Genomic DNA, 13,028 nt, shown 5'->3' with positions numbered 1-13,028 from the left:
CTGTTTTTCCTCAATTCTCTTTGCAGATCACCCCAGAGGAGTACGAGAAACTTGGCTTCCCTGGGGCAAAGGAACTGGCCGAAATGTTCCGCTTCTATGCCCTGAAGCCAGACCGCAATGTGGAGCTGACCATGAAACTCAACCCCAAGGCCCGCACCTTCCAGCAGTGGCTGGCTGACAACAAGGCTGCTTTCTGACCTCCTGTTCTCCAGCCTTCCACCCGGGCTCCTGCAGCCATAGCAGGAACTGGCCATGGGCCGTGCAGCTGATGGCTAGTGCTTGGGGGCTGCCTTACAGGGGCAGCGTGCTGAGGGGAGAGGTGGGAAGAGCTTTGCTGTGACTGCTTGGTGGAGACTGCTTCCAGACAGCTGCAGGCAGACCGGTGGGAGAAGCACTACTTTGCACACTATCTTGAGGGAGGTGTTTAGTGATTTGAGGTGTTTTCATGTCTGTGGGGTGGTGGCTTAATTTCCCAGGATCACTTTTCCTAGGCAGCTCTAAGCACAACGTGGCGCACTCAGCTGTCAGCAGCTCTGTGCCCAGAAAGGCAGTGCCTTCTCTCAGACCTTCCAGGTACCCCCAAACCAGCTCTGGTTTCTCCTTGGACCATGTTCAGGCATCACAGGTAAGCCAGCAGACACAGCAGCACACTTGCCCTGCGTTAGCATCACCCTGGCAAAGAGGTGTCCTTAGCCTGTCAGTGCTGGGGGGACTGTGCTGTGTAACCCCACAGCTGTGCTGCCAGGCTCCTGCTGAGAGCCTCATTCCTCAAGCGACACAGCTCTCAGCAGCTGCAGCCCGGCCTCTGGGCTCCCGGGACCAATTTCAAACACCACCCTCATTAGCTGAGTAAAACTTCTGCCAGATTGTCCAACCTTGGCATTTAAGACTCATTTAAAAAGCTTTCCTCACCATCCCCAAAGGTATCATTGGGGTAAGAGCTCTGGGACGTGGCTGTTATTGTGCTTAAGAGTCAGCTGCAGCCATGAGACAGCTGTTCTGTTATCTAGCCCTGCCCTCTCAGTCCTAGCCCCAGCAACAGCCAAACCAGCAGAGGAAGGAGGTGTGAAGAGTAAACAAGGCAGCAAGGCACAGCACATGTTAAATATCTTTATCAAGTCCATCTTATTTACATGAATACAGAATCACTTTACAGACTTCAATCAGGAGGCAACGCGTGCTTTATTTCAGCAAATTAAGGGCAAGACTACGACGTTCTCGTTGAACTGATGGATTAGTATGTGGGCTGATGGTAGCTGCACGGTACAGCAAACAGCAGGGTACATTAAACCATGAAAATACTCACTGCAAGAGCTCAACTCCACCTGGTAGGAGTGATCCGCTTCACCTGTATTCTCACACTTGTAAGATCAATGACTTTTTGACCAATCGTTTATGCTAGGGGTGTTGTGCTAATGTAATAAAATAGTTTGGGCATACTGGCAGAGGTTGGTGATTAACTTTCACCCCTTCAGAAGCAACAATGCCTGGATTGTGACTTCAGTTAATGGGGGTGGGTGCAGAAGGAAACCTGAAGCCAAGTGCAGATTCCATCACTGCGGGAGATCAGCAGGACTCAGAACCCCCAGAGCTGCTGAGGGAGCCTGGGCAGCTGGGCTCTGATGGGCCCAGCAAAAGGGAGACTGTGTCACGAAGACAATGGTAAAAGTCACTGAGGCACCAAGCCTCCTAGGAGAAGATAAGCTGTGCCCAGTTCACACAGCACATCTAGCATCCATAAGGGCACCTGAGTGAGCAGCAGCAATCTCAGGCTGCGTACAGCAAACTGCTCTGTGCTAGATGGACAGTTTTTATTTCACATTTCCACTGCTTTGGATTCTAAACAATTTTTTTTTTTACTGTTATTAACAAATAAACTTCCAGTGGCAGTAGGGACAGTGGAGCAGCCTCAAGAGATATCCCCATTACTACAAAGCTGGCATTTTCCTTTGTTACCATTTCCTAGGACAGTGGGTTGCTCTGTATCATGATGGTGGTTGGTGCCTCAGTGGTTTGCAGCCCCTCCAGCTGGGATTCTCAGTGTGCTACCGACTGACATCCTTCACTCTCCAGCACCCGCTGCCAGGATCCATCCCCAACTGCTTGGATGATCTGCTGCTGCTGGCTCTCAGTTTCCAGTAGAACGTTTCCCTGCAATTTAAGGAAGCAGAATGTTAAGGTTTTCCTGAATGCATCAGCCTGAAGTGCACACCCCCTCCAGACTGTCATAATTACAAGCACAGGAGTGAGAGCACCTCACACCCAAACTGCAGTCATGCTTTGTTAGTTACAGCGAAGATAAGCTCAGAGCTGACAGCGAGAGGAAGCTGAGACCCTGCAATCCAGAAGACCAGTCTGCTATGGCTGAAGAGATGTTTTCAAGCCTGCAGAGCTCCCTTAGAGCACCCCACCACCAACTGAAAGGCAGCTGGGCCCTGAGGTACAAGGCTGCTCATTTGTGTAACATGGGATTTGTTGAGCTTTCCAGGACTGCTGATCCTTCCTGGCAGGTTCTGGTGCTGTCAGCCCACGGTAGGGGTGAGCCCAGCCTGAGGACCAGCACTGGAGGTTCTGCAGGCCTGCCTGCGCCTCCCAGCAAGCCCCTGCATGGCAGAGGCAGCAGCAGTGCCCAGCCCTGGCTCCCCAGCTCCCAGGAACACCCTCAGTGCTTTGAATCAGGTACTGGCACTGTGTGGGCAAGTGCTTCCAGGAAGCAGGGCTACAGGGGAAGCTAGCAGCCTCCCTGCAGATGGATCCAGCATTTCCCTTCTTGGTGCAGCAGCAATGCAGTTTGGTTTCTGGCTTTTTCCTCCAGGTCACACAGGACAGCTAGGGCTTCTCACATCAGTGGCTGGAAGGCCTGAGGCTAAGGAAGAAGCAATGCTGTACTTTTGCTTCTTGTACCTCCCAAGAACTGCAAATTCTGCTTAGTGCGAGGGAAAGACGACAATAAAACACAAGAGGCTTCCTACCTCAGATGGGGTATCAGGAACTAAACATTTTCTTAAGTTTGGAAAGGAATCCCTCCTTGTTCTCCTCAGCCTCAGGCCTGTCAGCACTAGCCGTGGCCCTGCCACCTGGACACAAACAGCAAAGGGCTGCAGTCAGATACATTCCTCAGGCCGCTACACCTCCCACCAGCAGCCAACACCCCTGACAAAGGGAGAGGGTTATTCTAGAGTGGAAACAGTCAAGCCAGCTGATTTTGCCAGCATCCTCACACTCGGACACCTCTGACCACGAGTGGCCACCAGTGCTGTGCCTGGCAGCGAGCCACAGGAATTGGGGCCACTTGCAGTGGAAGTGCTGCACAGCCTGGAGCCCAAAACTCCGAGAGAAGAATGACACTGGTCCCTGTCCCCAGCCCTCCAACCAGCAAGGGAACTCCTGTGCTGCACAATCAAGCCAGGGGCCTGACAGGCTTTGAACACAAGCACATGGAAGTGAGAGTCTGCCACTGAAAGCAAGTTGGTGACTTTACTACACTCGGATGTCACCTTATGGAAGAAAGACCTACACTGATGGTCCCTGAAACTGTCTGCCCATGCTTCATTGTCTGTGTCGCCTCTAGTGCAAAGCAGTGTGAAACCACAGTGGGAGCCTGTCACGAGTCATTCTCGTGCATCGAGGAGAAACTGAACACAGGCTAAAGTGAAAAAGGCTACAGGTATTTCAGAACAAGTGTCTAGATAAGGAATCATACTAGCAGCAGCCAGCGAGTCCTTCCTATTTAACAAAAGTCCTTAGAAGCTTTTTGCCCTGAGAAGTGGCTACAGAAAAAACAACAGCAAAAAACCCAACACTATTTGCTACTCTGCTTTATCTGCAGTTTGTCAATAACAAAAAACCCATATCTTCCTCGAGCTTTCTTTGCACACAGAGGACACAAAGCCCAGCCCTCCCCATCCTCCCCCAGCTGACTCTCGAGCTCAGCCTGATGCAATGCTGTGACATCCTCAGGCCTGGCACAATGCGCTTCCATCAGCTCGGGGCTTTCTCCCTGAACAAGGACAACGTTCAGCAGCAGCCTGTCTCTGAACTGCGAACTACTGGCATTGCTTTTAATCCAACTTGTTGCTTAATTGTGTTTAAGAGATCTCTGCCCTTCCCCTCAAGATTGATCTTTAATGTTTACTTGCAGTGGAAAAAACAATCCCATTAAGTTTTGTGTTATCAAAGCACAAAAGATTGGTAAGTATGGTATATTGCACCTCCCAGTACCCTGAACTTCAGCCTACGTCCTCAGGTTTTAGCGTGTGATGTAGAGAGGACCTGAGTTTCCAAGATCATTTGGCAGCTTTGACTCCTTTGCCCAGCAGTACACAGTCATAAATGCCCTTTTTGGTTTCAGACAAGAACAAACCACAATCTATCAGGCATTACAAAGCTCACTGTTCCCATATGAGCAAAGAAAACATTGGTTTGCTAGTAGAAAAGATATAACAGTTGTCTTGCCTGACTGCTGGATGAATATTTTGTCGTTAGCTGCTGTAAGGGAACTGTCAGGTCACAGCTTGAACAGGTGATTGAGCACCAGGTGAAGGGGAGTAGCTGCTGGCCCAGGGAGCACAGGAATTGTTTGCACCTGTGCTCCCCATGTGACCAGAAGGGGTGGACCCAGGGTAGGGTGGAGCTCCCCTGGGCTCATATAAGGCTCAGCCACTGAAGGGAGAGCATCTCTTGGATGTTTCCTGAGGAGGAGTGCTACACAGCCAGTGAGCCCCTTCACCAATTGGGTGAGTTCAGCTTTTCTTTCTGCCTATGACTATTGGCCTACCTGCAGATACTCTGCCTGGTATGGCCAAGAACCTGTCAGAAGTGATTTGCTTCTCTGTGAGCAGAACAGCTGCTACTGATGCCAGATATGTGTCCACTGAAACCTGAGACACAATCGCTGGGTCCAGGGTTTTAATCTGGAGCTGAAAAAGCAGCTTTACGAAGCTCCCAGCTGACTTCATGATCTCTACCATTCTTGATGCTGACTGGAGCCAATGCTCAGCACCAATGAACACTTCTATCCAAGGTTTCCCCATGTGCACAGAGTATGGCTCAGAGCAACCTTGGCAGCAGTGTTCCCCTTCTGCTTTCAAGGAGAAACATCCCTGCTGCAGTCAGAAGCAAGCACTGAGAAGAACAGATTCTCATGCAGACAGCTGGCCTGAAGCACGTTCCCCTTCTCCACCTCTGCAATGAAGAGAAGTTACTTCTGGCACAGGAGTAAGAGCAGGCAGCAGAAGGCATTCATCACTGCAGGGAGACTCACCAGAACTTGTTGGGACCCTGGAGTATCTCAGCACCTACCCTTTGTTCACAAAAGCTTTGGCCAGTAAATAGCCAAGTAATGCTTCCTGGGAAGAGGCTGCTTCCTTGCTTTATGCTACAGCCTATTAGCATCACATTAAATGACTTCTAAAATAACATCTGAAGGCCACCTCAGCTCACCTTCCAGTGCTTGAGCCCTCAGGAAGCACTGAGCACTCCCACACCAGCTCCATGGGGAAGGGACGCATGCCCAAGCTCACCTGATGCTGTATTTGTGACTCCATTCACTGTGCCATCCACATCTGTCTCATCCTCAGCATAGCTCATCATTAAGGCTCTCTGGCGATCCGTCAGCCTCCTGCAGGTCAAAGACAGAGGCCCTGGTAATGGCTGCCTTCAGAGACATGTACTTACAGCTTTCCTTAATGTCCTCTGGCAGTAAGCACAAGAGGCAGCTCCTGGAAGTACAGGATTAAGACTTCAGGCATACACTGAGGATCCCTATGGTGCTCTTCATATGAGCAGTCTATAAAGAATAAGACCAGTGGGGGAGGAGAGATGTGACCCACTGCTTTTCACCCCCCCAAAAAAAAAATCTTGTAAAGTGCTGAGAGGAACTGAGTGGAGCTGCAATGGAACATCTGGGGGGCAGACCTCAGGGAATGAATTCCTTTGCTGACTGGAACAATGTAAGCTAAAAAGCTTGCTTCACTACAGGAGCAAAGGGAGGTCAGCAACAGGCAGTCTGGAAAAATAACTGCCAAGGACTTTTAAGCTGTGGGTGTAAGAGCGCAGACATGTTATAAACCAGAATGCTAACTTATGTAACTGGGATCCAGACAGAAATTGGCAGTTATCCAGGCAAATACACGGGTGCAGGGCTACCTATATATTTGCTTCTGAGATTTAGGATTTCTTACAGCTGGGTTGCCAAATTACATTTTCAAAAAAGAGTCTACTTCACATTAGAATAAAAAGCAGAGAACTGAATGTAACTGTCCAAGGAAGATTCAAAACAGATCTTGATAAAGCAGTAAGAAATCTTCATACAATCTTCCTGAGCAAGATTTCTTGGAAAAAGCTCAAGATTTCACAGAAACCTGTATTACTTACTGAGGAACTTTTATCTTTATGTGAATGTAGTGGTCTCCGTAGCCATAACTATTAACCTTGGGAATGCCTTTCCCACTCATTCGAATTTTCTGGTCAGGCTGAATACCAGGGGGTATCTGTGAACACAGAGGTGTCACGTTAATTAATCCACTGTATGCATGTATATAGTTATTACATGTTTATAATAATTTACTACTTCTCTAGAAAGATTCAAAGCAAGATGGCAAATCTAGTACACTTGTGCATCTGGACACATTCAGTGACAAAGTCAATACTGGTGGAAAAGCTTTTAAAGGACTGAGTAAAAGAACCTAGCAGAGTTGAGTAGATATTGGATGGGATTTGTCCAGCAATCCACCCAGCCCCTCCTCCCTGTGTCCCTACACAGTGAGCTGTAAAGAAGGTGTGACCAAGGGAGGTCACAAACTACCTGACACTCAGTCCTTCAGAAGTCTGAAACCTGATCCTGGTGGACTCAGGAGATTTGCATCATCTTCACAGAAAAAGAGAAGGCTCTGATGTCCCACACTGATTCATGCCAAAGCTCTTCCACATAACGGTACTTACTGTGATACTGATTGTCTCGTACAAGCCTTGACATCTGGCTGTCCCTCCCAGAACAGCCTGTGCTACTGAAATAAGGAGGTCTGAATGGATATCTGCTCCATTTCTTCTGAACACGGAACTTTTTTGTACCTAAAAGGCAGGTATTTCCATAAAACAGTGAGCAGAACGATACAAAGCTAACAAGGCAGACTGCTTTGAAAGATCCCAGCAGAAAACATCCTAGAAAGCTGCAGTCATATTCTTTACCATCCATGGTAATGACTAAGTTTAGCTTGATGTTCAGTCTTTTAGAAAAACACAGATCATTACATAACTGTAATTAGCCAGAGATTTAGGAGTATGTCTGCTTATCTCAGCAACTCCCTGCACTAATCCTGTTTGTTAGTTCATTAGAGTCAGTATGATTCTGCAGACACAAAGATGACACTGTCTTGTCCAGTGCCCTGAAAAAGGGAAAGCCAGAGGAGGAAGGCAAGAACTTTTGCAGTAGCTTCACAAACTGGAAGAGAATTAAATCCTCCTGCACCACAAAGGTAATGGAAAAAAGTTCTCATTGACAGGGGTGCACATAACAGGATACCTGCAGGAGAACAGGGCCCCAGCTACAAAGAATGTGCAAAGCAGCACTTAATGCAAATCTGCAAAAGGACACTTGAGCAGCCAGCCTTGTGTGCATTCCTGCAGCCCTCCTCAGCACTCCCACCACTGCAAGCAGAAAGCTCCTTCAAATCTCCACGTCAAATTCCCAAGGCATCGAGAACCTGCTCTGTATTTTGATGCATGTAATGATAAAGGCCTCATCCTGGAACAAGCAGCACAATTCTTCAGGAGCAGACTGAACATTACAATGCAGACCTTCTGCAAGTTCACATGGATCATGTTACCTCAGCTGTTTGACAGGATCACTTGCTCTTTCTCCTGCCATCCCCCATTCAGATTTCCCACACAACTGTGAAAGGAATAAGCAACAGACTTGGTAACAAGGAGAGCTTGCACTGTAACAATACGCACCCGGAAGGTAATGAAAATTTCCTTCTTGCCTACAGGCATCCGAACTGTCTGCCCATCCTCAACACCTGCAGTAAGAGGGGGAAAGGAAAAAAAAAAAAGAAAAAAAAGGAAAGTTACCTTGTACTGTAATCTACATGCTACTGGAATTCCTGCAGCTTTTCTGCTCTGATCCCTTGCCGTCCCACCTCAGCAGCCCCTGAGGAGCTGAGGCACAAGAACTGCCCGCAGAAAGCACAGCAAGCCCCCCTCTGGGAGGTGCAGCAGCATACAGCTGTACATCAGAGGTGATTGCTGCCTGCCAAGCAGAGGAGCAGCCCTACACAGCTTAGTAACTTCAGTCCCTATGGAATTCTTCTAGGAAACACAAGAGACTGGAGCATACTGGGCAGCCTCTACAAGCTACTGGAAAACTACATGCTGCCACCCAGGGCAGTCTCAATGAATGAAGTCTTTGGTCCCACTACTCATTTTTTTTCCCTCTGCTGACAAAAGCAAACAGCAAACTTCCCTGAGCTAAGCTAAGGCTTTCAAGATTCCTATTTTCCCCACCAACTTCAGCAAGGACAATGAGAAATGCAAGTTGACAAGATCTTTTGAAAGTTTCACTCTTCAAAACTTATCTAGAAGGATCCATGCAAGAAGCAGAACTTCATCTTAAAAAGGGCAAACATTCTTATCTACCACGTATAAGTGTATGGTCAGAAAGCTTCTCATCGTGAACACTTTCAATTACCAAGCTATCAGCTTGCTTTGCTCCTGAGATAACTTCTGCAAAGCAAAACCTCTTTACATTGCTTTGACATCCCTGGTTGGCAGAGAATAGCCATGCTTCGCAGGTAAGTGCCTTCTTGTTGGCCTAGTGGAAATAACTATAGTCACTCTTACAGATAGCAACACACAGATACAACACTAACCAGCTGGCACAGGAACTATCACTGTCTTCTTCTGTTTGGTTTGCCCCGTTCCTCGACACACCACGCACGGTGTTGTTATGATGGAAGCACGACCTCCACATCTTCGGCACGTCGATCGCATTACAAAGGGGCCCGTGTTTATTGTTTCCTAGTGAAGAAAACAGGTCATACAAATGATCAGACAGGTTTGGTACCAAGATGGCACTTCTCACTTCCACACCACCGACAGGGATCAGCCAAGCATACTTGGGTCCTCCTGATTGCACAAACCTGACAGGGCAGTTCAAGGATAGCAATACAGGGATGGAGCAGATAAGTGGCTCAAATCCAAAGATGCTGCTTGTGAGAAGCTGGAGCAGATTCAGTGGTCATATCAGAATCATATTCTGGTTTCCACTGAAAACCATCACAACTATGAGCAAGCATCTCATGGCCAGGTGAAGCGAGACAGCACTTCACCTCTACGATTTAAGGCAGAAGCAAGAACAAAGCTCCTTGCAGCACTGTTTCACAAGGCAGTGCAAACATCTGTATTCCAAGGAGCCCATGGACAAGCCTCTTTCATGAATTATTGCCACTGTCCAGGAAAAAGTTATGGAAACTAAGCTATGGACCCAACTATGAAAGTAACCCATCAGACTGAAACATATGAGGAAACAGTGGGAAAAGCCTGCCTCCTGCTCTGAGCAGCTCTACCCTTTCTGTGCTGAAAGCTACACTGGTCACACACTGACTGCCAGTTCCCATTATAAGGCATAGAAATCTAAAGAGCGAAGCTTGTTTATTTCTTTACTAACTCTAAACAACGTGTAACTTCTCATTCAGTGGTTACCCCAAAGCTATCCTCGCCTTCCTCCTTCCCCCACCCCTCAATTCAAAGTGTTCTATTTAAGTAAGTCCCAAGTAATTTCAGAATTGTTACATCACAGAAATATGGCTGACTGGACACACAGTCCCAGATGACCAAGTCATGCTTTCAGCTTGACAGAGCACGTGTTTGAAATAAATATTCCTAGTAAAGATGACATCAAGTCCATGTTAACCTGGCTTCACTCAAGATAAGCTGATGATGTTATTGGGAAACTGTGGAAGGGAGTGACTTGTGCCAAGAAAGAAAAGCCCAGCAGAACCTGTCTCTTAAGCAGAACTTACCATGCCAGTGCCATTGCAGTAGTGGCAGCGCTGCACCTTGGTACCGGGTTCGTTTCCTTTCCCATGGCACCGCTCGCAGGCATCGTTGATGTTCACCACGATCTCCTTGTTAACACCTTTTGCCGCTTGTGTGAATGTCAGCTCCATGATATACTGCACAGGAAACACTGACATCAGTCCACAACCACCCTGCGATGGGGTCTTAGGCAAACTGGAATTGGTTTTGGCCAAATATCAAACAATGCTTAAATTATATCCAGGTAATGGAGGGGAGAAGAAACAGGTGGATGCACAGCACATTCGGAAATGATCTGCCTCGTGCTGGGAAGAGTCTGTTTCATATAAATAACAAGGGGTACAAAAGGAAGGCAAACGTTATAGCAGTGATGATTATACCAGTTTTGTAAAAGAAATGATATTTAAAAATAGAGGGGAGGAAAGTAAAAGTAGAAGTCGTGTTTTTCTGTCCTCAGGAAAGGGTTTTAATATGTCCAAGCATTTTATTTAAAGGGAATACAGCAATGGGGACAGGTGGAAGCTTTCAATCCCAATGAAAGCATCTGCTCTTCCTCAATAAACTCCTTACTTGGCAAAGAAAGTCATCAGCAAAGATGACTCCACAAAACAGGAAATTCTGTTTATCATAGAAAAGTCATTTTTAGTCAGAAGTACTGAATACCAAGCATTTCTGAAGGCGTTACCTGAATCAAGGCTGTCAGTGCTTAAATAGCATTTAGCTGCAGTACAAAGAACAAGAAATAGGTTTTATAATGAGCTCCACTGCAGAGTTAAGCCAATTACGGTGAAGAATTCAGCCAATTAAGCAGTCAAATCCAACGCTGGAAGGCTTGTTTTATAGTTAAAAGGCATTGTGTGGTTTTCAGCACTGCATTACAAAGCAGACATGTAAAATAGTTCAGAGCAGGAAAGATGCCTTACAATGATAGAAATTGTTTGGCAGCACTAATCAGCATGAGTAAACACCAGATGAAGGAGATGAAGTCCACAAAAAAATACTGAGTCTAGAAGTGTGGAGAATGCATCCCATGGCTTACCAGAAATACTCCCACCCATACAATGGGGCGCTCACACACTGACGTTCTCAGAAGCAAATTCTTTGCTTAACCTCACTCTGTGACGGTCTAGTGTCACGCTCCAGCTTTTGTGGTTTTCATTTCGCACACTCAGGAAATGCACCCATGTCATACCTCCTGCGGCTGGTCAAAGACGTTCTGGAAATCTCCGAAAGAGGATCCCGAAAACTCGCCGAAGATTTTCCTGAAAAGCTCCTCTGGATCAATGGATGGACCGCTGCTCCAGTACTGGCGCCCAGCACCAGCACCTGTCGCACCAGGATCGAAACTGGCTGTCCCGTAAGCATCGTACTGCTTCCGCTTCACTTCGTCACTCAGTACCTTCAGGCAAAAGAACAGAGCCATCAGGATCCTCCTCAGATCCCAGGCAACCCAGCGAGCCCTGCGCAGCCTGTCCTGGACAGAGGCAGCCCCAGGGGAACTCCAAGCTGTCCGCATTACCAGCACTACACTGCTCAAACCTTTGCGTCGCCAAGAGGAGCATCCCACTCTTGTGATCGGATGCATTAATGAAAAGCCTCTTCTTCCATGCTGTCCTTCTTGTCATCAGTAAAATGGCAACCTCTTACTAGTTCATGATAGGCAAGAGTAACTTACATTACATCTTTGATCATTCATACATTTCTTGGAAGCTGGCAGTAAGAATGCTTGGGTAAATCTGGAAACCCGTGAGTGGCACAGCCAGCACAAAGCAAGGTGAAGAGCAGAAACACGGCACAGTGGAATGCACCCTCCTCAAAAAGCCACTACCTGCTGACTGTTTTGTTTGCTCATTTCAGATGTAATTCCACTGCAGGGACCAGCTTTCCCATCTGTGCCAGTCACTCGCTGCTAAGTAAGAGCAAAAATTTAAAGAGCTGAAAGCACGTTCAGCTAAATTGGAAATGTGGGGTAGGTAATTTGCTGAAGACACCACTGGGGCAGAGCCACTCAAGCCTAAAGTAGAACACATTGAAACTGCGCAGGCAAACACAAATAAGGAGAGGAAATATTTCCCCCCATCTAATCCAAGCGCTGTTCCAAACTTTATCCCTTTTCATGATGGCAACATGCTGCACGTTACCTCGTATGCTTCTGCCAGCTGAGCAAACTTCTCCTTAGCTTTAGGGTCGTCCTTATTTGTGTCAGGATGGTATTTCTTCGCCAGCTGGACAAGAAAAAAAAGCATTAGAGACAGAATTAATTTACTTTAGCACACCTCACACGCCGGGAGAAGCATATCGGGCAAAGCTCAGCCTTCAGCATCACGGAATCCTTTGGGCTGGGAAGGATCCCGTGCACCCGCTGCGCTGCAGGGACGCAGGAGCTCGGCACCACCCCGGCAGGGAAGCGCAGCCCGGGCCGTGCCTGGTAGTACGCCTTCTTGATCTCCTTCTGGCTGGCGGAGCGCGGCACTCCCAGCACCTGGTAGTAGTCCTCCTTGGCGCGGGCCGCGCTGCTGTGGAAGGAGGCGGCGGGGCCGCGCTTAATCCCTGCGGGAGAGCAGAGAAGAGGAGAGCGGTCGTGAGGGGGCCGGCACCCCGCAACCCCGGCACCCGCGGCCCGGCGCTCCCTCCCCGCTCACCCGCGTGATGGGGCCCGGTGCCCAGCTGCAGGAGGCGGCGGGCGGCTGGGCCGGGCGCGGCGCTGAGCCCTCGGACGAGCCAGACCAGCGGCAGCCGCCCGTCCCTGGGCCCGCGGCTCCTGACGGCGGCGGCGGCGGCGGCCGCCCCGAGCCAGCGTGAGGCGCTCCCGGCCGCCATCTTGGCCCGCGCGCGGCGCTGCGCCTGCGCCGCGTCGGGCAGACCTGCGCGTGCGTGGGAAGAGGGCGCATGCGCGGTAGCCCCGCGCCGCGGCACGGCGGGGCAAGCGGGCAGGCTGTACTGCGCATGCGCGGGGTGCAGTTAGCCTGGGCGGGAACGCGTGAGGGGAGAGC

General features: G+C 48.8%; 2 protein-coding genes and 1 long non-coding RNA gene across 3 annotated transcripts in view; 2 read left to right on the top strand and 1 right to left on the bottom strand.

Moving 5' to 3' along the window:
* Positions 1-1,445, top strand: part of NMRAL1 (NmrA like redox sensor 1) — a 5,109-nt gene extending 3,664 nt beyond the window's left edge. The window contains exon 6 of the mRNA XM_021411721.1: positions 27-1,445. Coding sequence (XP_021267396.1) covers positions 27-197 — 171 coding nt within the window. The 3' untranslated portion in view covers positions 198-1,445. The remainder of the gene's footprint in view (positions 1-26) is intronic.
* DNAJA3 (DnaJ heat shock protein family (Hsp40) member A3) lies at positions 1,097-12,998 on the bottom strand. The gene is given in 12 exon segments (XM_021411716.1): positions 1,097-2,151; positions 5,523-5,620; positions 6,376-6,491; positions 6,943-7,071; positions 7,954-8,018; positions 8,868-9,015; positions 10,020-10,172; positions 11,228-11,434; positions 12,177-12,260; positions 12,461-12,585; positions 12,678-12,957; positions 12,960-12,998. Coding segments are annotated over 12 exon segments (1,452 nt in total). The 5' UTR covers positions 12,984-12,998; the 3' UTR covers positions 1,097-2,128.
* LOC110405897 lies at positions 3,084-5,418 on the top strand. Its single transcript, XR_002443168.1, has 2 exons — positions 3,084-4,736; positions 5,092-5,418. It is a non-coding gene; the product is annotated as an uncharacterized LOC110405897 (long non-coding RNA).

The sequence above is a fragment of the Numida meleagris genome, chromosome 13 (assembly GCF_002078875.1).
Source record: "Numida meleagris isolate 19003 breed g44 Domestic line chromosome 13, NumMel1.0, whole genome shotgun sequence".
Classification (NCBI taxonomy): domain Eukaryota; kingdom Metazoa; phylum Chordata; class Aves; order Galliformes; family Numididae; genus Numida; species Numida meleagris.
This window is presented reverse-complemented; position numbering and strand designations above follow the sequence as displayed.